The sequence below is a fragment of the Nerophis lumbriciformis genome, linkage group LG14, assembly GCF_033978685.3.
Source record: "Nerophis lumbriciformis linkage group LG14, RoL_Nlum_v2.1, whole genome shotgun sequence".
In the NCBI taxonomy this organism is placed as follows: Eukaryota; Metazoa; Chordata; class Actinopteri; order Syngnathiformes; family Syngnathidae; genus Nerophis; species Nerophis lumbriciformis.
The window spans coordinates 39,875,001-39,899,563 of NC_084561.2; the positions used below are offsets into that span (position 1 = coordinate 39,875,001).

The 24,563-nt window shown below is 41.5% G+C and overlaps 1 protein-coding gene across 3 annotated transcripts in view; it reads right to left on the minus strand.

Moving 5' to 3' along the window:
* The window catches only part of bcar3 (BCAR3 adaptor protein, NSP family member), a 174,286-nt gene that overhangs the window by 17,264 nt on the left and 132,459 nt on the right, over nucleotides 1–24,563 (minus strand). For all 3 annotated transcript variants that reach the window (XM_072914710.1, XM_072914711.1, XM_072914712.1), the window contains 6 exons: nucleotides 17,941–18,066; nucleotides 14,144–14,260; nucleotides 11,065–11,300; nucleotides 10,174–10,274; nucleotides 4,749–4,883; nucleotides 53–268 (listed from right to left, as the gene is read on the minus strand). In XM_072914710.1, coding sequence (XP_072770811.1) covers nucleotides 53–268; nucleotides 4,749–4,883; nucleotides 10,174–10,274; nucleotides 11,065–11,300; nucleotides 14,144–14,260; nucleotides 17,941–18,066 — 931 coding nt within the window. The remainder of the gene's footprint in view (nucleotides 1–52; nucleotides 269–4,748; nucleotides 4,884–10,173; nucleotides 10,275–11,064; nucleotides 11,301–14,143; nucleotides 14,261–17,940; nucleotides 18,067–24,563) is intronic.

Here is a 24,563-nt window from a genome sequence, read left to right on the forward strand (position 1 = left end):
TCATGTGATGCGAGCATCATTGCGTTGACATAAAAACAAACGGAGAAATTACCTCCGAGCCGCCATGAGCTCACATGAGTGTCCACACGTGAAGAGTCCAGAGTGGGTGAAGACAAGCCGGAGCAGGTAGACGAGGGTTCTGTGATGTTGGAAGAGGGACCCGGGAGCTGGAGGCAGGGGAAACGAGGCAACCGGGTCTGCGGCACTTTGCTGGGCTTGGGCGGCGGTCTGGGGCACAGCTGGCTGTCGGAGCCTCTGATAGGCTGACCTGCAAAGAACAATTTCACTCAGAAAATTAGTGATTGTTTTTAAGACTTAGTGTATACTAGTGTTGTAACGATACCAATATTTTGGTACCGGTACTAAAATTATTTCGATACTTTTCGGTACTTTTCTAAATAAAGGGGACCACAAAAAATAGGCATTATTGGCTTTATTTTAACATAAAATCTTAGGGTACATTAAACATATGTTTATTATTACAAGTTTGTCCTTAAATAAAATAGTGAACATACAAGACAACTTGTCTTTTAGTAGTAAGTAAGCAAACAAAGGCTCCTAATTTAGTCTGCTGACATATGCAGTAACATACTGTGTCATTTATACACCTATTATTTTGTCAACATTATTAAGGACAAGCGGTAGAAAATGAATTATTAATCTACTTGTTCATTTACTGTTAATATCTGCTTACTTTCTCTTTTAACATGTTCTATCTACACTTTTGTTAAAATGTAATAATCACTTATTCTTCTGTTGTTTGATACTTTAAATTAGTTTTGGATGATACCACACATTTGGGTATCAATCCGATACCAAGTAGTTACAGGATCATACATTGGTCATATTCAAAGTCCTCATGTGTCCAGGGACATATTTCCCGAGTTTATAAACATCCATCCATCCATTTTCTACCGCTTGTCCCTTTTGGGGTGGCGGGGGGGTGCTGGAGCCTATCTCAGCTGCATTCGGGCGGAAGGCGGGGTACACCCTGGACAAGTCGCCACCTCATCGCAGGGCTTAGTGTATACACCAAACCAAAAAAGTAGTAATTTAGTATATACAACAAACCAAAAAAGTAGTAACTTAGTATATACAACAACCAAAAAAGTAGTATCTTAGTATATACAACAAGCCAAAAAAGTAGTAACTTATAATATACATTTTTAAAAAACGAAAGATGTTGTGATGCTAAAAAATATTGACGTAATCATAATAGTATCGACTAGATACGTGCCTGTACTTGGTATCATTACAGTGGATGTCAGGTGTAGATCCACCAATGGCGTTTGTTTACATTTTGACGCCGGTGAGCTACCGTGTGTAGTGAAGCATGTTTAGCTATTCCTCGTCCTGCAGTGATAATAATACTTGTAAGAAACTTACTTTATTTGTTGCCATGGAGACGAGGATTAGTGATTTAAAAGTAGCTAAAACACTGCCGACGGCGGATGGACGTTAGCCGCTAGCTAGCTAACCATGTCTTAAAGCACCTTTCCTGAGCGCGTTTCAGTGTTATAACTTCACCTTTATCTTTAGTTTTTAAGCCAAAATGCGTCCGTTGTCACACAGTTCCTCCTCTGGCTGCTCACTCGCCCACGCAGCGACACGCCTGGAGACAATCGGCAATCTGCACACCTGGGACTGATGAGATCGAGCTAGATAAAGGACCAGTGGACCCAAGGATCCACGCGGGAACTCAGTTACCTCTTTTGTGTACCGTAAGTAAAAAAGTAGTAACTTAGTATATACAACAAACCAAAAAAGTAGTAACTTAGTATATACAACAACCAAAAAAGTAGTAACTCAGTATATACACCAAACCAAAAAAGTAGTAACTTAGTATATACACCAAACCAAAAAAGTAGTAACTTAGTATATACAACAAACCAAAAAAGTAGTAACTTAGTATATACAACAAACCAAAAAAGTAGTAACTTAGTATATACAAAAAACAAAAAAGTTGTAACCTAGTATATACACAACCAAAAAAGTGGTATCTTAGTATATACAACAAACCAAAAAAGTAATAATTTCGTATATCCAACAAACCAAAAAAGTAGTAACTTAGTATATACAACAAACCAAAAAAGTAATAGTTTCGGGTATACAACAAACCAAAAAAGTAGTATCTTAGTATATACAACAAACCAAAAAAGTAGTAATTTCGTATATCCAACAAACCAAAAAAGTAGTAACTTAGTATATACAACAAACCAAAAAAGTAGTAATTTAGTATATACAACAAACCAAAAAAGTAGTAACTTAGTATATACAACAACCAAAAAAGTAGTAACTTAGTATATACAAAAAACAAAAAAGTAGTAACTTAGTATATACAAAAAACAAAAAAGTAGTATCTTAGTACATACAACAAACCAAAAAAGTGGTAACTTAGTATATACAACAAACCAAAAAAGTAGTAATTTCGTATATCCAACAAACCAAAAAAGTAGTAACTTAGTATATACAACAAACCAAAAAAGTAGTAACTTAGTATATACAACAACCAAAAAAGTAGTAACTTAGTATATACAAAAAACAAAAAAGTAGTAACTTAGTATATACAACAAACCAAAAAAGTAGTAATTTAGTATATACAACAAACCAAAAAAGTAGTAACTTAGTACATACAACAACCAAAAAAGTAGTAACTTAGTATATACAAAAAACAAAAAAGTAGTAACTTAGTATATACAAAAAACAAAAAAGTAGTAACTTAGTATATACAAAAAACAAAAAAGTACCGGTAGTAACTTAGTACATACAACAAACCAAAAAAGTGGTAACTTAGTATATACAACAAACCAAAAATGTAGTAACTTAGTATATACAACAAACCAAAAAAGTAGTATTTTAGTATATACAACAAACCAAAAAAGTAGTAACTTAGTATATACAACAACCAAAAAAGTAGTATCTTAGTATCTAAGCCTTATGCTCTCTCTCTGCGTTTTTTTTCCCTCCGTGTTTTCTGACGTCCGTGTCAGTTCCTTCCCGAGTCTTCCTCTTCGAGATCTCCCGTTGTTTCCCCTGTGTTTTGGACTGCCTTCCTCGATTCCCGACCCTGGCCTGGACACGGACCTAGTCTCTTCTCGCCTGCCCCTCGGACCGCCTTGTTCCTTCGCTCTCGACAACACTTGGTAACACACACTTCAGCTAACCTTACACAGAGCCTCACACATACACACTCCCGGGTTTTGTCACGCACTCAATTTCCTTAGTTTAGTTTATTAGTTAGTATTGTTTATTATTATTATATATATTGACTATATATATATATATATATATATATATATATATATATATATATATAAAAAATTCTTGAACATTACCTCCCCCTGGTGTCTGAGCCGTCAACTCCCCTCTTTGTAACCATAACATCCGTTCTCCCTTTTCTGTCTACACACTGTGTCTGCTTGTAACATACTTGCCAACCTTGAGACCTCCGATTTCGGGAGGTGGGGGGTGGGGGGTGGGGCGGGGGCGTGGTTGGGGGTGGGGTGGGGGGCGTGGTTGGGGGCGTGGTTAAGATATATATATATATATATATAAGAAATACTTGACTTTCAGTGAATTCTAGCTATATATATATATATATATATATATATATATATATATATATATATATATATATATATATATATATATATATATATATATATAAATCAAATAAATACTTGAATTTCAGTGTTCATTTACAAACTACAACTTACAAACACTTTAGAGTTAGGCTCCACCATCAGAATGTGTACTTAAACTTATATAGATCACATGGATATTATTCAGTGAGTTGATTCACCAAAACTAACCTGTTATACAGGAGGAAAAAGCACACAGGACGTTTCAATTGTTCACAGACTGGTCGCGCTCATCAGAATGACAAGACACTTCCGGTCTGCAGGCGATAGCATTCAATTGGGAAGAAACGCCCTACTGCCCCCTACTGACCAATGTGAATACTGATAAATGTGTAATGAATTCAAACCACAAAATGTGTCATGAATTCAAACCACAAAATAAAATAAATAAATCAACACAAAAATGTGACACATTATGGGTGGGTCACATATGCTTGTACAGTAGATGGCAGTATTGTCCTGTTTAAAAGTGTCACAACATTGCTGTTTACGGCAGACGAACTGCTTTACGGTAGACACTGTTGTTGTGTGTTGTCAACACGTCACTCAGGTCCGCCTGAATTTCGGGAGTTTTTCGGGAGAAAATTTGTCCCGGGAGGTTTTCGGGAGAGGCACTGAATTTCGGGAGTCTCCCGGAAAATCCGGGAGGGTTGGCAAGTATGGCTTGTAAGTACTCTGTGATTGTGCGCTGCCGAACATGCTCCACTGCTCGTAAACTAGCAATGACACGATGTGACTTCGACTTGGGCGCGGAGGGGTGCAGGATCGGTATAGTACAGAAAATGATTCATTAGTATCGCGGTACTATTCTAGTACCGGTATACCGTACAACCCTAGTGTACACACTTTTAGCCTTACCAACATGGAAAGGAAGAAACATCTGATAATTAATTCAAGGCTTTAATTAGATGTCTCTTACAATTGAGTATGTGACACAGGCAAACAATACCATTTAATGTCCTATTCATATGCAAGCCGGGGCAGGAAATTAAAGGGATTCTTTGAACGAATCAACGACCGTGTTTGCTTCGAACAGAACGACGTCTTATGTCATAGCTTATTTCTGGATACGGTATATCGGCGTTATCTTTCACCTCATGCTCTGACCTGCTAGTGACTCTGCCAACCTCCTGGTGACAGATGGACTCAGCAATGGCTCGCTGCCCGTACGAAACACTGGGGACTTGGCATTCAGGCTCAGGAGGAGGGGGTCTGATGGATGATGGTGCTGGGGTTTGGATCCTGGGGTCGTGAAAAGTAAGTGTTGGACGTTAGAACAGAGGGAACACACATTGTTGACTCATAGGTCCTCTTTACAAACCCCAAAACCAGTGAAGTTGGCACGTTGTGTAAATGGTAAATAAAAACAAAGTACAATGATTTGCAAAGCCTGTTCAACCTATATTCAATTGAATGGACCGCAAAGACAAGATATTTAACGTTCGGACTGGAAAACGTTGTTATTTTGTGCAAATATTAGCTCATTTGGAATTTGATGCCTGCAACATGTTCCTAAAAAGCTGGCACAAGTGGCAAAAAAGACTGAGAAAGTTGAGGAATGCTCATCAAACTCTTATTTGGAACATCCCACAGGTGAACGGGCTAATCGGGAACAGGTGGGTGCCATGATTGGGTATAAAAGCAGCTCCCGTGAAATGCTCGGTCATTCTCAAACAAGGACGGGGCGAGGGTCACCACTTTGTCAACAAATGCCTGAGCAAATTGTTTAAGAACAACATTTCTCAACCAGCTATTGCAAGGAATTTAGGGATTTCACCATCTACGGTCCGTAATATAATCAAAAGGTTCAGAGAATCTGGAGAAATCACTGCACGTAAGCGACAATATTACGGACCTTCGATCCCCTCAGGCGGTACTGCATCAAAAAGCCACATCGGTGTGTAAAGGATATCACCACATGGGCTCAGGAACACTTCCGAAAACCACTGTCAGTAACTACAGTTGGACGCTACATCTGTAAGTGCAAGTTAAAACTCTACTATGCAAAGCGAGAGCCGTTTATCAACAACACCCAGAATTGCTGCCGGCTTCGCCGGGCCCGAGCTCATCTAAGATGGACTGATGCAAAGTGGAAAAGTGTTCCGTGGTCTGACGAGTCCACATTTCAAAATTGTTTTTGGAAACTGTGGACGTTGTGTCCTCCGAAAAGAACCATCCGGACTGTTATAGGCGCAAAGTTGAAAAGCCAGCATCTGTGATGGTATGGGGGTGTATTAGTGCCCAAGACATGGGTAACTTACACATCTGGGAAGGTACCATTAATGCTGAAAGGTACATACAAGTTTTGGAGCAACATATGTTGCCATCCAAGTAACGTTATCATGGACGCCCCTGCTTATTTCAGCAAGACAATGCCAAGCCACGTGTTACAACAGCGTGGCTTCGTAGTAAAAGAGTGCGGGTACTAGACTGGCCTGCCTGTAGTCCAGACCTGTCTCCCATTGAAAATGTGTGAAGTCTAAAATAGCACAACGGAGACCCCCGGACTGTTGAACAACTTAAGCTGTACATCAAGCAAGAATGGGAAATAATTCCACATGAAAAGCTTCAAAAATGTGTCTCCTCAGTTCCCAAACGTTTACTGAGTGTTGTTAAAAGGAAAGGCCATGTAACACAGTGGTAAAAATGCCCTTGTGCCAACTTTTTTGCTGCCATTAAATTCTAAGTTCATGATTATTTGCCTAAAAAAATGAAGTTTCTCAGTTGGAACATTAAATATCTTTTGTTTTTGTAGTCTATTCAATTGAATATAAGTTGATATATTGTTTAAGTTTTTATTTACGATTTTCACAAAGTGCCAACTTCACTGGTTTTGGGTTTGGTATCAACAATCAATGCATGTATTATTATGGCTGTACTATGCAGCGATGTTAGAGTACTTTAGACCAGTGTTTTTCAACCACTGTGCCTCGCCGTGAGAGATTACCTAGTTTCACCTATTTGGGTTAAAAATGTTTTTTGCAAACCAGTAATTATAGTCTGCAAATGATGTGTTGTTGTTGAGTGTCGGTGCTGTCTAGAGCTCGGCAGAGTAACCGTGTAATACTCTTCTATATCAGTAGGTAGCAGCAGGTAGCTAATTGCTTTGTAGATGTCGGAAACTGCGGGAGGCAGGGTGCAGGTAAAAAGGTATCTAATGCTTAAATCAAAAATAAACAAAAGGTGAGTGCCCCTAAGAAAAGGCATTGAAGCTTAGGGAAGACTATGCAGAACGAAACTAAAACTGAACTGGCTACAAAGTAAACAAAAACAGAATGCTGGACGACAGCAAAGACTTACTGTGGAGCAAAGACGGCGTCCACAATGTACATCCGAACATGACGTGACAATCAACAATGTCTCCACAAAGAAGGATAAAAACAACTGGTAGGAACAGTTTGAATAGGGTGAAAATGTGAAAGGAAGAAGAAGAAAGAAAACCATGTGTGTGAAAGCAATAATACATTGCAAAAATCAGTTTGAATCGAGAATCGTGTTGAATAGAGTACCGATTAGGAATCAAATCCTCACCCCAAGAATCGGAATCGAATGGCGAGGTGCCCAAAGATTCACACCAATAACAATTGAATATTTGTATCTATGTCAAAGCCCCTAAGAAAAGGCATTGAAGCTTAAGGAAGTGTCGTCTTTTATAGCAGAACAAAACTAAAACTGAACTGGCTACAAAGTAAACAAAAACAGAATGCTGAATGACAGCAAAAACCGGAAAAAAAATTTCAGTTCAAAAATACAACTTCGTTTTTTGTCCTAATTAAGAGGAATGTTTTGACGGTGGAACGGTTGAAGTGGGTTGAAAAATGTGGGAGGAGTAGTCGCCAGAAAAAAGGGGTGGAAATAGGGTTTTGGAAAACCAGGATTTCTAGAAAAACCCTGGATTTTTTTTTTGAATTGTTGAAGTAGAGCACACAATTTCCAAACAGGCTGTATAGTGGCTGGATGGTGTTGGAATTTTTCAATTCGGTCGAGAACTGTTGAAGAAGTAACATGTTGTATAGAGAAATGGTATTACGGAATTCCTTGAATTTAGGAAAAACTGGGGAATTTTTTTCCAGTTCAAAAAAACAACTTTGTTTTTTGTCCTAATTAAGAGGAATGTTTTGACGGTGGAACGGTTGAAGTGGGTTGAAAAATGTGTGAGGAGTATTCGCCAGAAAAAAAGGGTGGAAATAGGGCTTTGGAAAACCAGGATTTCTGGAAAATCCTGGAATTTTTTTAGAATTGTTGAAGTAGAGCACAGAATTTCCAAACAGGCTGTATAGTGGCTGGATGGTGTTGGAATTTTTCAAATCGGTGGAGAAATGTTGAAGTAGTAACATGTTGAATTGAGAAATGGTATTACGGAATTCCTGGAATTTAGGAAAAACCGGGAATTTTTTTCCAGTTCGAAAAACAAATTAGTTTTTTGTCCTAATTAAGGGGAATGTTTTGACGGTTGAAGTGGGTTGAAAAATGTGCGAGGAGTAGTCGCCAGAAAAAATGGTGGAAATAGGGCTGTGGAAAACCAGGATTTCTGGAAAATTCTGGAATTTTTTTTAACTTAGAGGAAGGGAAGTTTGAATTTCCAGAATGGTGGAATATGTTGAAGGTGGAATGGTTTGAATTGATTGAAAAATGTGGAAATGGTGGAGGTTTGAAAAATGGCCAATTAATTTTAAATGGGGGAAAATGTCCCGGAAAACCTGGAATTCTGGGAAATCTGGGAATTTATGGAATTTTTCAAGGGAAAGCCCGCGATTCCTGAATAGGCTGAACAGTTTGAAGTAGGAACAGTTTGAATCGGGTGAAAAATGTGAAAGGAAGAAGAAGAAAGAAAACCATGTGTGTGAATGCAATAATACATTGCAAAAATCAGTTTGAATCGAGAACCGTGTTGAATAGAGTACCGATTAGGAATCAAATCCTCACCCCAAGAATCGGAATCGAATGGCGAGGTGCCCAAAGATTCACACCAATAACAATTGAATATTTGTATCTATATCAAAGCCCCTAAGAAAAGGCATTGAAGCTTAGGGAAGACTATGCAGAACGAAACTAAAACTGAACTGGCTACAAAGTAAACAAAAACAGAATGCTGGATGACAGCAAAGACTTACTGTGGAGCAAAGACGGCGTCCACAATGTACATCCGAACATGAAAGAAGGATAAAAACAACTGAAATATTCTTGATTGCTAAAACAAAGTAGATGTGGGAAATATCGCTCAAAGGGAGACATGAAACTGCTACAGGAAAATACCAAAAAAAGAGAAAAAGCCACCAAAATAGGAGCGCAAGACAAGAACTAAAACACTACACACAGGAAAACAGCAAAAAAGTCCAAATAAGTCAGGGGGTGATGTGACAGGTGGTGACAGTACACCTACTTTGAGACAAGAGCTATAGTGATGCATGCTTGGTTATGGTTTAAAGTCATATCCAACAATCGCGACGACAACTTTTTACTCAAGGTTCAAGGTTCAAGGTTCAACTTTATTGTCCCCGCGGGGAACTTTGTCTTGGGCACAGTGCATCATTGCTTTCTTAACATACCCAAAAACAACAGAACAAAAACACAAGCACAGACACAACCACAACCATACAACTAACATTTAAACATCAGAACATGGAGCTTGATAGACATAGGTGGCACTTTGATGTAGGCATAAAATCTACAGTATGGAGATAAAGATAAAGTACCAATGTGCATTGCACTAGAGCTCATGGATAAAGTGCTGTGTGCTAAAGTGCTTAGTTCTAAAGTGCTATGTGCTAAAGTGCTATGTGCTAAAAAAGTGCTAACCTATGTATTAAAATTCTATTGCACATTGTTGGTCAGCTTAATGGAGGCTGGGACAAATGATAATTTAAGGCGGTTAGATTTGCATAGTGGGACCCGGAGTCTTCTCCCTGATGGCAGGGTTCCATATTCAGGAAAGAGTGGGTGTTGTGAGTTGGAAATAATTTTCTTAGCTTTTTTCCTAACTGCCTGCTCATAGATGCTCTATATAGGCTCATATTCTTTCCTCCCTACGATTTTCATTGCCGTTTTATGCATGCCGGCCAGTTTGCTTTTTAGCTTAACGGTTAGGTTGCCAAACCATGAGGTGATCCCGTATCTAATGATGCTCTCTACAGTGGCACGGTAGAAAATCATCATGATGTGGCTGCTTACGCCGTACAATCTTAATCTTCGCAAAAAATATAGCCTCTGTTGCAGTCTATTGCACAGTTTGTCAATATGTGTCTTCCAGCAGAGAAGATTATCAATATGAACCCCTAAATATTTATATGAGGATACCTGGGTGATTTCCTGATTTTTGATGACCACTGGCTCATGGTCAGTCAACTGAGTTTCGTTTTTTAATGATTTCTGCTGGTGGTGTGCCTCCGCATTTTTTCAACGCAAAAAATGTGCCTAGGCTCATAAAAGGTTGAAAAACACTGCTTTAGACACATCACTTTGTCTGATTCCTCTAGTGGAAAAAATAATAAGCTACGTCTCTGAAAGGTGACAAAAAGGTATTTGTACTTACCGAGTGGTAGAAAACTCTCCGACTGATGCGCTTTCAATGGCCGCCTTTTATCCTGGAGTTGATTGAGACTCGCTGGTTGGCTCCCACAACGATCCTTCAATCTGTGAAGATTGGAATGTAAAACCATCTTTAAATTGAGGAAATTAGAACATCCATCCATCCATCCATCCATCTTCCTCCGCTTATCCTAGGTCGGGTCGCGGGGGCAGCAGCTTAAGCAGGGAAGCCCAGACTTCCCTCTCCCCAGCCACTTCGTCCAGCTCTTCCTGTGGGACCCCGAGGCGTTCCCAGGCCAGCCGGGAGACATAGTCTTCCCAACGTGTCCTGGGTCTTCCCCGCGGCCTCCTACCGGTGGGACGTGCCCTAAACACCTCCCTAGGGAGGCGTTCGGGTGGCATCCTGACCAGATGCCCGAACCACCTCATCTGGCTCCTCTCGATGTGGAGGAGCAGCGGCTTTACTTTGAGCTCCTCCCGGATGGCAGAGCTTCTCACCCTATCTCTAAGGGAGAGCCCCGCCACCCGGCGGAGGAAACTCATTTCGGCCGCTTGTACCCGTGATCTTGTCCTTTCGGTCATAACCCAAAGCTCATGACCATAGGTGAGGATGGGAACGTAGATCGACCGGTAAATTGAGAGCTTTGCCTTCCGGCTCAGCTCCTTCTTCACCACAACGGATCGATACAGCGTCCGCATTACTGAAGACGCCGCACCGATCCGCCTGTCGATCTCACGATCCACTCTTCCCCCACTCGTGAACAAGACTCCGAGGTACTTGAACTCCTCCACTTGGGGCAAGATCTCCTCCCCAACCCGGAGATGGCACTCCACCCTTTTCCGAAATTAGAACAATGTCATATAATAAACAGGTCGTGATGCATTGTCCACAAACCTGAGCTGGCTTCCTCTGCCCATGCAGTTATTGTGGTAGTGCGTGCCGTCGTGCACGCCGTGCGCATTGTCGTGGGTGTGTCCGTTGGTAATGTTGAGGCTGAGGCGCTTCTGACGCCGTCGGTCCTGTTCGCTAAGCCCCGCCTCCCGATGACTGCCGGACAGTCCGTACTTCTGTTCCAAGCAGCGTAAAGGCAGTGCGCGGTTGATCGGCTGGAATATGATGGCACCGACCACCTGAAACGTGAATGGAGTCAAGTACACACTCTAAATCCTAACTCTTCTACACATCTACAGCCATCTATCCATCCATCCATTTTCTACCGCTTGTCCCTTTTGGGGTAGCGGGGGGTTCTGGAGCCTAGGTGGCGACTTGTCCAGGGTGTACCCCGCGACATCTACAGCCAGTTTAACCCAAATTATTTTGTAATGTGCTGGAGCCTGTCTCAGCTACATTCGGGCGGAAGGCGGTGTACACCCTGGACAAGTCGCCACCTCATCGCAGGGCCCTATTACTCAAAAACATAACAAGATGAGTTTTGATAAGTTTAGACATTTCTCATTTTTTAAAAGCTATTTTAAGTGTCTTAATGGATCAGCCCCTGATGTGATGTGTAAAGAAGTACAAAGGTACAGTGGTGAAGGTGTGCGGACTCCAGCTGTAGGATGAAAAGGTGGCGGACCACTCTGGGTCAGTCTGCGGTCTTGGTGAAGACCTCACATCTGTGGAACTCCTTGCCACTGGAGTTAAAGTCACAGTTGGACATTAAACTTTTCTCCACAAAACTGAAAAAGTGCCATCCATCCATCCATCCATCTTCTTCCGCTTATCCGAGGTCGGGTCGCGGGAGAAGCAGCCTTCAGCTCTTCCCGGGGGATCCCAAGGCGTTCCCTAGCCAGCCGGGAGACATAGTCTTCCCGTGTCCTGGGTCTTCCCCGTGGCCTCCTTCCCCGTCGGATGTGCCCTAAACACCTCCATAGGGAGGCGTTCGGGTGGCATCCTGACCAGATGCCCGAACCACCTCATCTGGCTCCTCTCGGCTTTACTTTGAGTGCCTCCCGGATGACAGAGCTTCTCACCCTATCTCTAAGGGAGAGCCCCGCCACACGGCGCAGGAAACTCATTTCGGCCGCTTGTACCCGTGATCTTGTCCTTTCGGTCATAACCCAAAGCTCATGACCATAGGTGAGGATGGGAACGTAGATCGACCGGTAAATTGAGAGCTTTGCCTTCCAGCTCAGCTCCTTCTTCACCACAACGGATCGATACAGCGTCCGAGTTACTGAAGACGCCGCACCGATCCGCCTGTCGATCTCACGATCCACTCTTCCCTCACTCGTGAACAAGACTCTGAGGTACTTGAACTCCTCCACTTGGGGCAGGGTCTCCTCCCCAACCCGGAGATGGCACTCCACCCTTTTCCGGGCGAGAACCATGGACTCGGACTTGGAGGTGTTGATTCTCATCCCAGTCGCTTCACACTCGGCTGTGAACCGATCCAGCGAGAGCTGGAGATCCTGGCCAGATGAAGCCATCAGGACCACCTACTCAGTGGCCTAGTGGTTAGAGTGTACCCGTGATCTTGTCCTTTCGGTCATAACCCAAAGCTCATGACCATAGGTGAGGATGGGAACGTAGATTGACCGGTAAATTGAGAGCTTTGCCTTCCAGCTCAGCTCCTTCTTCACCACAACGAATCGATACAGCGTCCGAGTTACTGAAGACGCCGCACCGATCCGCCTGTCGATCTCACGATCCACTCTTCCCTCACTCGTGAACAAGACTCCAAGGTACTTGAACTCCTCCACTTGGGGCAAGGTCTCCTCCTCAACCCGAAGATGGCACTCCACCCTTTACCGGGTGAGAACCATGGACTCGGACTTGGAGGTGCTGATTCTCATCCCAGTCTCTTCACACTCGGCTGCGAACCGATCCAGTGAGAGCTGAAGATCCTGGCCAGATGAAGCCATCAGGACCATCTACTCAGTGGCCTAGTGGTTAGAGTGTACCCGTGATCTTGTCCTTTCGGTCATAACCCAAAGCTCATGACCATAGGTGAGGATGGGAACGTAGATCGACCGGTAAATTGAGAGCTTTGCCTTCCAGCTCAGCTCCTTCTTCACCACAACGGATCGATACAGCGTCCGAGTTACTGAAGACGCCGCACCGATCCTCCTGTCGATCTCACGATCCACTCTTCCCTCACTCGTGAACAAGACTCCGAGGTACTTGAACTCCTCCACTTGGGGCAGGGTCTCCTCCTCAACCCGGAGATGGCACTCCACCCTTTTCCGGGCGAGAACCATGGACTCGGACTTGGAGGTGCTGATTCTCATCCCAGTCGCTTCACACTCGGCTGCGAACCGATCCAGTGAGAGCTGAAGATCCTGGCCAGATGAAGCCATCAGGACCACCTACTCAGTGGCCTAGTGGTTAGAGTGTCCGCCCTGAGATCGGTAGGTTGTGAGTTCAAATCCCATTACCTCCCTGCTTGGCACTCAGTATCAAGGGTTGGAATTGGGGGTTAAATCACCACTGCTCTCCTCACCTCCCAGGGGGTGATCAAGGGTGATGGGACAAATTTCACAATCATTGGTACTTTCACTTTAACATCATCTACAAAAAGCAGAGACCTAATCCTGCAGCCACCAAACCGGATCCCCTCAATGCCTTGACTGCGCCTAGAAATTCTGTCCATAAAAATTATGAACAGAATCGGTGACAAAGGGCAGCCTTGGTCAGTGGCTTAAGAAAAATCAGAACTGTGAGCACTAGAACTGGGTGTAATGTGCACAAATGCGGTCAACTATTTTCAATGTCTTTTTATTTTTGTACTTGTCTTAATCCTTTTGTATGTGTTTTACACTTTTCTCTCCTTTTCTTTAAAAGCCTAACCAGGGACAAGGGTTGCAAATTAGCCTGTGGCTAGAAGTCGTATGTACTTTGACATCAGTTACCTATGGGTAGCAATGTTTCATTGTACTGTCCCTGTCAAATTAATACATAAATAAAAAACAATAATTGTCATGGATTTTCTCTACAGGAGCAGATTATCCTTAAAAGTGAGAGTCGGACCTACCTGGGAGACCGGTTTTCTATTCCCTACGTAATATCTTATTAGAGCTGGAACACTGTCGAATCCTTCCCGATCCAGACGGTACTCAACTCTGGAATAGGCTTCGTTCAACATCACAATCTGAGGGGGAGAAGTGTGGTACCAAGTTAGTACATTTATTCCATACAGCAGTGGTCCCCAAACCACCGGTGCGGGGACCGGTACGGGCGCGGGGACCGGTACGGGTGCGGGGACCGGTACGGGCGCGGGGACCGGTAAGGTTCCGTGACGCATTTTCTACCGGGCCGCACAGAAACGATAATTTATTTATAAACTACCACATTTTCTCTGACTTAACTTTCGCCTGTCCCACTAAACACACCAATAAGCTTGTTAGTAACTCCTTCATTCCGCACTCCATACAGTTGTATAATCACTCGCCATACAGCAATAGATGATATTTGTCTATTACCAGTTAGCAAACAATACCAAATACCAAATACCAAATACCAAATACCAAATACCAAATACCAAAGTTACCAAATCTTGTTTTAGTATGTTTTTTGTTTGATGACAAACATGACACAAACCTTCCCAATTGCTAGAAAGCCCACTGTTTAATACGTTTGTGTGTATGTTTCACTGATGAACATCGTTTTGTCCTACTAAATTCGGCGGTTCTTGAACTCACCATAGTGTGGACTGTTTGTTTCACATGTCAAATCTTCCACTCCTTCTTTGTCTCATTTTGTCCACCAACTGTTTTATACTGTGCCTGAATGCACAAAGGTGCGCTTTGTTGATGTTATTGACTTGTTGGAGTACTAATCAGGCATATTTTGGTCACTGCATGACTGCAAGCTAATCCATGCTAACATGCTATTTAGGCTAGCTGTATGTACATATTGCATCATTATGCCTCGTTTTGTCCTACTAATTTCGGCGGTTCTTGAACTCACCATAGTGTGGACTGTTTGTTTCACATGTCAAATAGTCCACTCCTTCTTTGTCTCATTTTGTCCACCAACTGTTTTATACTGTGCCTGAATGCACAAAAGTGCACTTTGTTGATGTTATTGACTTGTTGGAGTGTTAGTCAGGCATATTTTGGTCACTGCATGACTGCAAGCTAATCCATGCTAACATGCTATTTAGGCTAGCTGTATGTACATATTGCATCATTATGCCTCGTTTTGTCCTACTAATTTCGGCGGTTCTTGAAATCACCATAGTGTGGACTGTTTGTTTACATGTCAAATCTTCCACTCCTTATTTGTCTCATTTTGTCCACCGACTGTTTTATACTGTGCCTGAATGCACAAAGGTGCGCTTTGTTGATGTTATTGACTTGTTGGAGTGCTAATCAGGCATATTTTACTGCAAGCTAATCAATGCTAACATGTTATTTAGGCTAGCTGTATGTACATATTGCATCATTATGCCTCGTTTTGTCCTACTAATTTCGGCGGTTCTTGAACTCACCATAGTGTGGACTGTTTGTTTACATGTCAAATCTTCCACTCCTTCTTTGTCTCATTTTGTCCACCAACTGTTTTATACTGTGCCTGAATGCACAAAGGTGCGCTTTGTTGATGTTATTGACTTGTTGGAGTGCTAGTCAGGCATATTTTGGTCACTGCATGACTGCAAGCTAATCCATGCTAACATGCTATTTAGGCTAGCTGTATGTACATATTGCATCATTATGCCTCGTTTTGTCCTACTAATTTCGGCGGTTCTTGAACTCACCATAGTGTGGACTGTTTGTTTCACATGTCAAATCTTCCACTCCTTCTTTGTCTCATTTTGTCCACCAACTGTTTTATACTGTGCCTGAATGCACAAAGTTGCGCTTTGTTGATGTTATTGACTTGTTGGAGTGCTAATCAGGCATATTTTGGTCACTGCATGACTGCAAGCTAATCAATGTTAACATGCTATTTAGGCTAGCTGTATGTACATATTGCATCATTATGCCTCGTTTTGTCCTACTAATTTCGGCGGTTCTTGAACTCACCATAGTGTGGACTGTTTGTTTACATGTCAAATCTTCCACTCCTTCTTTGTCTCATTTTGTCCACCAACTGTTTTATACTGTGCCTGAATGCACAAAGGTGCGCTTTGTTGATGTTATTGACTTGTTGGAGTGCTAATCAGGCATATTTTGGTCACTGCATGACTGCAAGCTAATCCATGTTAACATGCTATTTAGGCTAGCTGTATGTACATATTGCATCATTATGCCTCGTTTTGTCCTACTAATTTTGGCGGTTCTTGAACTCACCATAGTGTGGACTGTTTGTTTCACATGTCAAATATTCCACTCCTTCTTTATCTCATTTTGTCCACTAACTGTTTTATACTGTGCCTGAATGCACAAAGGTGCGCTTTGTTGATGTTATTGACTTGTTGGAGTGCTAATCAGGCATATTTTGGTCACTGCATGACTGCAAGCTAATCCATGCTAACATGCTATTTAGGCTAGATGTATGTACATATTGCATCATTATGCCTCGTTTTGTCCTACTAATTTCGGCGGTTCTCGAACTCACCATTGTGTAGACTGTTTGTTTCACATGTCAAATCTTCCACTCCTTCTTTGTCTCATTTTGTCCACCAACTGTTTTATACTGTGCCTGAATGCACAAAGGTGCGCTTTGTTGATGTTATTGACTTGTTGGAGTGCTAATCAGGCATATTTTGGTCACTGCATGACTGCAAGCTAATCCATGCTAACATGCTATTTAGGCTAGCTGTATGTACATATTGCATCATTATGCCTCGTTTTGTCCTACTAATTTCGGCGGTTCTTGAACTCACCATAGTGTGGACTGTTTGTTTACATGTCAAATCTTCCACTCCTTCTTTGTCTCATTTTGTCCACCGACTGTTTTATACTGTGCCTGAATGCACAAAGGTGCGCTTTGTTGATGTTATTGACTTGTTGGAGTGCTAATCAGGCATATTTTGGTCACTGCATGACTGCAAGCTAATCCATGCTAACATGTTATTTAGGCTAGCTGTATGTACATATTGCATCATTATGCCTCGTTTTGTCCTACTAATTTCGGCGGTTCTTGAACTCACCATAGTGTGGACTGTTTGTTTCACATGTCAAATCTTCCACTCCTTCTTTGTCTCATTTTGTCCACCAAACCTTTTATGCTGTGCGTGAATGCACAACGGTGCGCTTTGTTGATGTTATTGACTTGTTGGAGTGCTAATCAGGCATATTTTACTGCAAGCTAATCAATGCTAACATGTTATTTAGGCTAGCTGTATGTACATATTGCATCATTATGCCTCGTTTGTAGGTATATTTGAGCTAATTTAATATCCTTTACTTTTATCCTTGTTGTGTATCATTTAGTTTTGCATGGCTCATTACATATTATCTGTATGTAATATTGGCTGCATTTCTGATAGTTGTTTGTGTGCCATGTTGTTCCAGACCACAGCAAACATTACCTAGCTTGCCAAAGATTGTAATAAATCTATTAAAAGAAGAGAGTCTGCCGTTTAACTTTAACTTCCTTTATCCATACCTTTGGCCATTAAAAGCCAGTAATTTCCAGGAGTTATCTCACCTTCTGAGTAGCCTCTGATTTACTAATGGTTTCTAATGTTGTAAAAATGTGTAGAATAAATATTACATTTCAACATTTCTGTCAACGAAGATTTGCTTCAGCCTGCGACGCATAGTCATTTTGATAGTAGGCTAATATAACTAATATATACACTTACGTCATGTGTTGCCTTCTTTATACGGTTTATATCATATGTAATCCAAACAACCATTCATGAATTAAAGGCCGTCTTACCTTTTTGTTGATTTTAAAATGCTGGGCTGTATTCCGCCATTGACAAGTTAGAACATAACTTCCCGGACTGGACAGCGAATCTCGGACCAGGAAATCGCCATCTCGTTGCACAAAGTTTTCAGCAACCTATAGGACCATACGTAACGTTAGGTGTGCAAACATGGAACACACGTTTTAGGGCAGTGATTCTCAAACTCTGGTATGTTTACCATAAGTGGTATGCGGGCTCCATCTAGTGCAGGGGTGTCAAACGTACTGCCCGGGATGCCGTATCAGTCCCGCAAACAGGCTTAACCCGGCCCACGGCCCTCAGCAGAAATTTAAGTATAACACGAGCTGCAATTTTTTAATGAAAAAATAACTGCTATTCTAAATGTGTCCACTGGATGTCGCAATAGCAATTCATGTGTCACCCATGTCACACATGACACTGTTTAAAGATGACGTGTCAGCTGACGTTAAGCGCCCGTCTGGATTGGTTGTAACTTCAGCGTCGATTGTGGCTGGCAACAGACTAACGCTGTAGCAACGCACAATATCTTTTATTTTATTTTTTTATTTAAGAACATAATGTTAATGTTATTTAAGAACATAATGTCATGGCTGTCTTGAGTTTCCAATCATTTCTACAACTCTTATTTTTTTGTGATAGAGTGATTGGAGCACATACTTGTTGGTCACAAAAAAACATTAATTAAGTTTGCTTCTTTTATGAATTTATTATGAAAATGTGAGCAAATGTGCTGGGTCAAAAGTATACATACAGCAATGTTAATATTTGCTTACATGTCCCTTGGCAAGTTTCACTGCAATAAGGCGCTTTTGGTAGCCATCTACAAGCTTCTGCCTGAATTTTTGACCACTCCTCTTGACAAAATTGGTGCAGTTCAGCTAAATTTGTTGGTTTTCTGACATGGACTTGTTTCTTCAGCATTGTCCACACATTTCAGTCAGGACTTTAGGAAGGTCATTGTAAAAACTTAATTCTAGCCTGATTTAGCCCTTCCTTTACCACTTTTGACGTGTGTTTGGGGTCATTGTCCTGTTGGAATACCCAACTGCGCCCAAGACCCAACCTGCTGATGATTTTAGGTTGTCCTGAAGAATTTGGAGGTAATCCTCCTTTTTCATTGTCCCATTTACTCTCTGCAAAGCACCAGTTCCATTGGCAGCAAAACAGGCCCAGAGTATGATACTACCACCACCATACTTGACGGTAGGAATGGTGTTCCTGGGATTAAAGGCCTCACCTTTTCTTCTCCAAACATATTGCTGGGTATAGAGGACGAACAGCTACATTTTTGTTTCATTTGTATATATATATATATATATATATATATATATATATATATATATATATATATATATATATATATATATATGTATTTACATCCTTGGGCAGAAATCAACAGGAAGTTGGCAATTCCCCCTTCAAGACAAAAAAGTACTAAAAACAGTCACTTTTGCCTCTTTGAGCTGTAATTTGACCCCCTTAATATGCTTCAAAACTCACCGAACTGAACGCACACATCAGGACTGGCAAACATTGAGATCTAATAAAAAAAAAACCTAACCCCAAATCTCAAAATTGTGCTCTAGCGCAATTTATTTATGAAACGCACAAAAAACTGCTCCTCGGATGAAAAAACTGACAGAACTGCCTGAAACTCCCACTGGGAAGGTCGGAGAGACATGAAACGAAAACCTCTCCGTAGGTCTCACTTAGACCTACATTTCATAAATTGACAACCCCCAGCAAAAATCAACAGGAAGTTTGCTATTCCCCCTTCAAAACAATTTTTTTGTAAAAACCGGTCACCTTCCTTCAAAAACGAACTCCTCTGAGCGCGTTTGTCTTTTCGCCTTCAAACTAACACAGGAGAGAGATTGAACCCTTGTGATTACAACAACAGAAGCGCTTTTTTTTATAACTGCTCCGGTTTTGATTTTATGAGCCTTCAAAGAACCGCTGCGCTGATGCTGCTGTGCCGCTGTTTTTTAAGATGGCTGCTTAAAAGCAGGATGCACCAGCGTGCCCACACAATGCAGACTAGGTAGGTACACTAGACAAAAGTATTGGGACACTTAAGCCGAAAAATGGACAAAAGTATTGGGACACTTGGGACTACAACTTCACAAAAGTATTGGGACACTTACGACTACAAGTAGACAACAGTATTGGGAAACTTATTACTACCACTGGACAAAAGTATTGGGACACTTACACTGGACAAAAGTATTGGGACACTTGTGGCTAAAACTTGCCTAAAGTATTGGGACATTTGTGGCTTAAACTTGACAAAAGTATTGGGACACTTAGGACAACCACTGGAAAAAAGTATTAGGACACCTACACTGGACAAAACTATTGGGACACTTATGACTACAACTGGACCAAAGTATTGAGACACATAAGACTACCACTGGCCAAAAGTATTGGGATGCTTACACTGGACAAAAGTATTGGGACACTTAGGACTACAACTGGACAAAAGTATTGGGACACATAGGACTACCACTGGACAAAAGTATTGGTACACTTACACTGGCCAAAAGTCTTGGGACACTTAGGACTACAACTTGACAAAAGTATTGGGACACTTAGGACTACAACTGGACAAAAGTATTGGGACACTTAGGACTACCACTGGACAAAAGTATTGGGACACTTACACTGGCCAAAAGTTTTGGGACACTTAGGACTACAACTTGACAAAAGTATTGGGACACTTAGGACTACAACTGGACAAAAGTATTGGGACACTTAGGACTGCCACTGGACAAAAGTATTGGGACACTTACACTGGCCAAAAGTATTGGGACACTTAGGACAACAACTTGACAAGATAGGCTCCAGCGCCCCCCGCGACCCCAAAGGGAATAAGCGGTAGAAAAATGGATGGATGGATGGATATATATATATATATACAATATATATATATATATATATATATATATATATATATACTGTGTTCATAGTATGGTTGTTTTGTTTACCCCAACAGACCCATTGACCTCCTGAATGCAGAAAATGCAGGCTCAGCATATTATTACTCTAATATTGCCTACAAGCCTTCAAATGGTGAAAATAGGTCAGGTCAAACTGGGTTTATGAATAATATTGTTCACCGTGATGATGTCATTTTGTCATCAGTTGTCTTGTTATTACTCATTCGTAAGTGCCCTTCGGCGCAGGAAGGCTGCCGCTTTGGAAGTAAATAGACAATAGCTCGTCATCAATCAATCAAAGCATGAACAGCCGTTTGGCTGCAGAGTGAGCGGGGGAAAGTGAGCTCACAGTGCCAAGAAGTGGCCAAATGATGCAATGATGACGCTGTCAAGATCATGACTTTGAAAGGTCGACTTAGGCCTGACTTGTCCCTCTGGATGACCCATCTGTTAATTTGCTATACCACTTGTCCCTTTAGAGCGGTGTTTTTCAACCACTGTGCCGTGAGATATTATCTAATTTCACCTATTTGGGTTAAAAATATTTTTTGCAAACCAGTAATTATAGTCTGCAAATGATGTGTTGTTGTTGAGTGTCTGTGCTGTCTAGAGCTCGGCAGAGTAACCGTGTAATACTCTTCCATATCAGTAGGTGGCAGCCGGTAACTAAAGTCGGAAACAGCGGGAGGCAGGGTGCAGGTAAAAAGGTGTCTAATGCTTCAACCAAAAATAAACAAAATGTGAGTGCCCCTAAGAAAAGGCATTGAAGCTTAGGGGAGGCTATGCAGAATAAAACTAAAACTGAACTGGCTACAAAGTAAACAAAAACAGAATGCTGGACGACAGCAAAAACTTACTGTGAAGCATAGACAGCATCCACAAAGTACATCCCAACTTGACATGACAATCAGCAATGTCCCCACAAAGAAGGATAAAAACAACTGAAATATTCTTGATTGCTAAAACAATGTACAAACTTCGTTTCCATATGAGTTGGGATATTGTGTTAGATGTAAATAAAAACGGAATACAATGATTTGCAAATCATTTTCAACCCATATTCAGTTGAATGCACTACAAAGACAACATATTTGATGTTCAAACTCATACATTTTTTTTCTTTTTTGCAAATAATAATTAACTTAGAATTTCATGGCTGCAACACGTGCCAAAGTAGTTGGGAAAGGGCATGTTCACCACTGTGTTACATCACCTTTTCTTTTAACAACACTCAATAAACGATTGGGAACTGAGGAAACTAATTGTTGAAGCTTTGAAAGTGGAATTCTTTCCCATTCTTGTTTTATGTAGAGCTTCAGTCTTTCAACAGTCCGGGGTCTCCGCTGTCGTATTTTACGCTTCATAATGCGCCACACATTTTCGATGGGAGACAGGTCTGGACTGCAGACGGGCCAGGAAAGTACCCGCACTCTTTTTTTTACGAAGCCACGCTGTTGTAACACTTGCTGAATGTGGCTTGGCATTGTCTTGCTGAAATAAGCAGGGGCGTCCATGAAAAAGACAGCGCTTAGATGGCAGCATATGTTGTTCCAAAACCTGTATGTACCTTTCAGCATTAATGGTGCCTTCACAGATGTGTAAGTTACCCATGCCTTGGGCACTAATGCACCCCCATACCATCACAGATGCTGGCTTTTGAACTTTGCGTCGATAACAGTCTGGATGGTTCACTTCCCCTTTGGTCCGGATGACACGATGTCGAATATTTCCAAAAACAATTTGAAATGTGGACTCGTCAGAGCACAGAACACTTTTCCATTTTGTATGAGTCCATCTTAAATGATCTCGAGCCCAGAGAAGCCGGCGGCATTTCTGGGTGTTGTTGATAAATGGCTTTCGCTTTGCATAGTAGAGCTTTACCTTGCACTTACAGATGTAGCGACGAACTGTATTTAGTGACAGTGGTTTTCTGAAGTGTTCCTGAGCCCATGTGGTGATATCCTTTAGAGATTGATGTCGGTTTTTGGTACAGTGCCGTCTGAGGGATCGAAGGTCACGGTCATTCAATGTTGGTTTCCGGTCATGCCGCTTATGTGGAGTGATTTCTCCAGATTCTCTGAACCTTTTGATGATATTATGGACCAAAGATGTTGAAATCCCTAAATTTCTTGCAATTGCACTTTGAAAAACGTTGTTCTTAAACTGTTTGCCTATTTGCTCACGCAGTTGTGGACAAAGGGGTGTACCGCGCCCCATCCTTTCTTGTGAAAGACTGAGCATTTTTTGGGAAGCTGTTTTTATACCCAATCATGGCACCCACCTGTTCCCAATTAGCCTGTACACCTGTGGGATGTTCCAAATAAGTGTTTGAAGAGCATTCCTCAACTTTATCAGTATTTATTGCCACCTTTCCCAACTTCTTTGTCACGTGTTTGTCCTGTCTGTGTAATCATGTTTTGTCTTAGTCATGTTTTGTTTAGTTATTGGACTCTTTAGTTTCTGGCTTTTCACTCCCTTGTCTTGTTTCCATGATTACCCCATTAGTTTCACCTGTTCCACGTTTGGACTCATTGTGCACTCTTGTTTGTCACCATAGCAACCCATTAGTTTTCACCTGTCACGTCACGCACCTGTTTCACGTTTTGAGTCACGCACCTGTTTTCGTTAATCATGTCTGTAGTATTTAAGTTCAGTGTTTTCAGTTTGTCTTTCTGGTGACATCCCCACAATTATGCTCTACACACTCTTCATCCTCTTAGATCATGCTTCATGTCCCATGCCAAAGTAAGTTTTTGTTCCATGTTTATAGTCTTTTTGGTTTCATAGTTTGTTCTCCGCCATTGTGCGCGCCTTTTGTTTACTTCCTTGTTTTGTATTTATAGTGTTTAAATAAAAATGTACCTTCATTCCCGTTTCGCCCGAGCCAACTTTCCGTTGCCTTCGAGAAAAACTAAACCCCAGGACCAAGTCATGACAGTGTTGCTGGCATCAAATTCTAAAGTTAATGATTATTTGCAAAAAAAATTTTTTTTATCAGTTTGAACATGAAATATGTTGTCTTTGTAGCATATTCAACTGAATATGGATTGAAAAGGATTTGCAAATCATTGTATTCCGTTTATATTTACATCTAACACAATTCCCCAACTCATATGGAAAGGGGTTTTGTAGATGCGGGAAATATTGCTCAAAGGAAGACATGAAACTGCTACAGGAAAATACCAAAAAAAGAGAAAAAAACATCAAAATAGGAGTGCAAGACAAAAACTAAAACACTACACACAAGAAAACACCCAAAAACTCCAAATAAGTCACGGCGTGATGTTACAGGTGGTGACAGTACTTTGAGTCAAGAGTTATATTGATGGTTATGGTTTAAAGTCATATCCAACAATTGCGACTTTTTACGGTCAACTGAGTTTCGTTTTTTAATGATTTCTGCTGGTGGTGTGCCTCTGGATTTTTTTCAATGCAAAAAATGTGCCTTGGTTCAAAAAAGGTTGAAAAACACTGCTTTAGGGTCACTTTGGAGCCGGAGCCCTGGACCCTCCTTACTGAGGCCAACAGAACACGATGGTATGTTCTATTAGAGAAACATGTATTTGGGATGGGGCACATTATTTGTTGTGTACATAGTTATTAAATCATAACTGCCTGAGGCCTCGCATGACTTTGTGAAGCGAGCAGCCCATAATATTATTGTTTGAAGACAC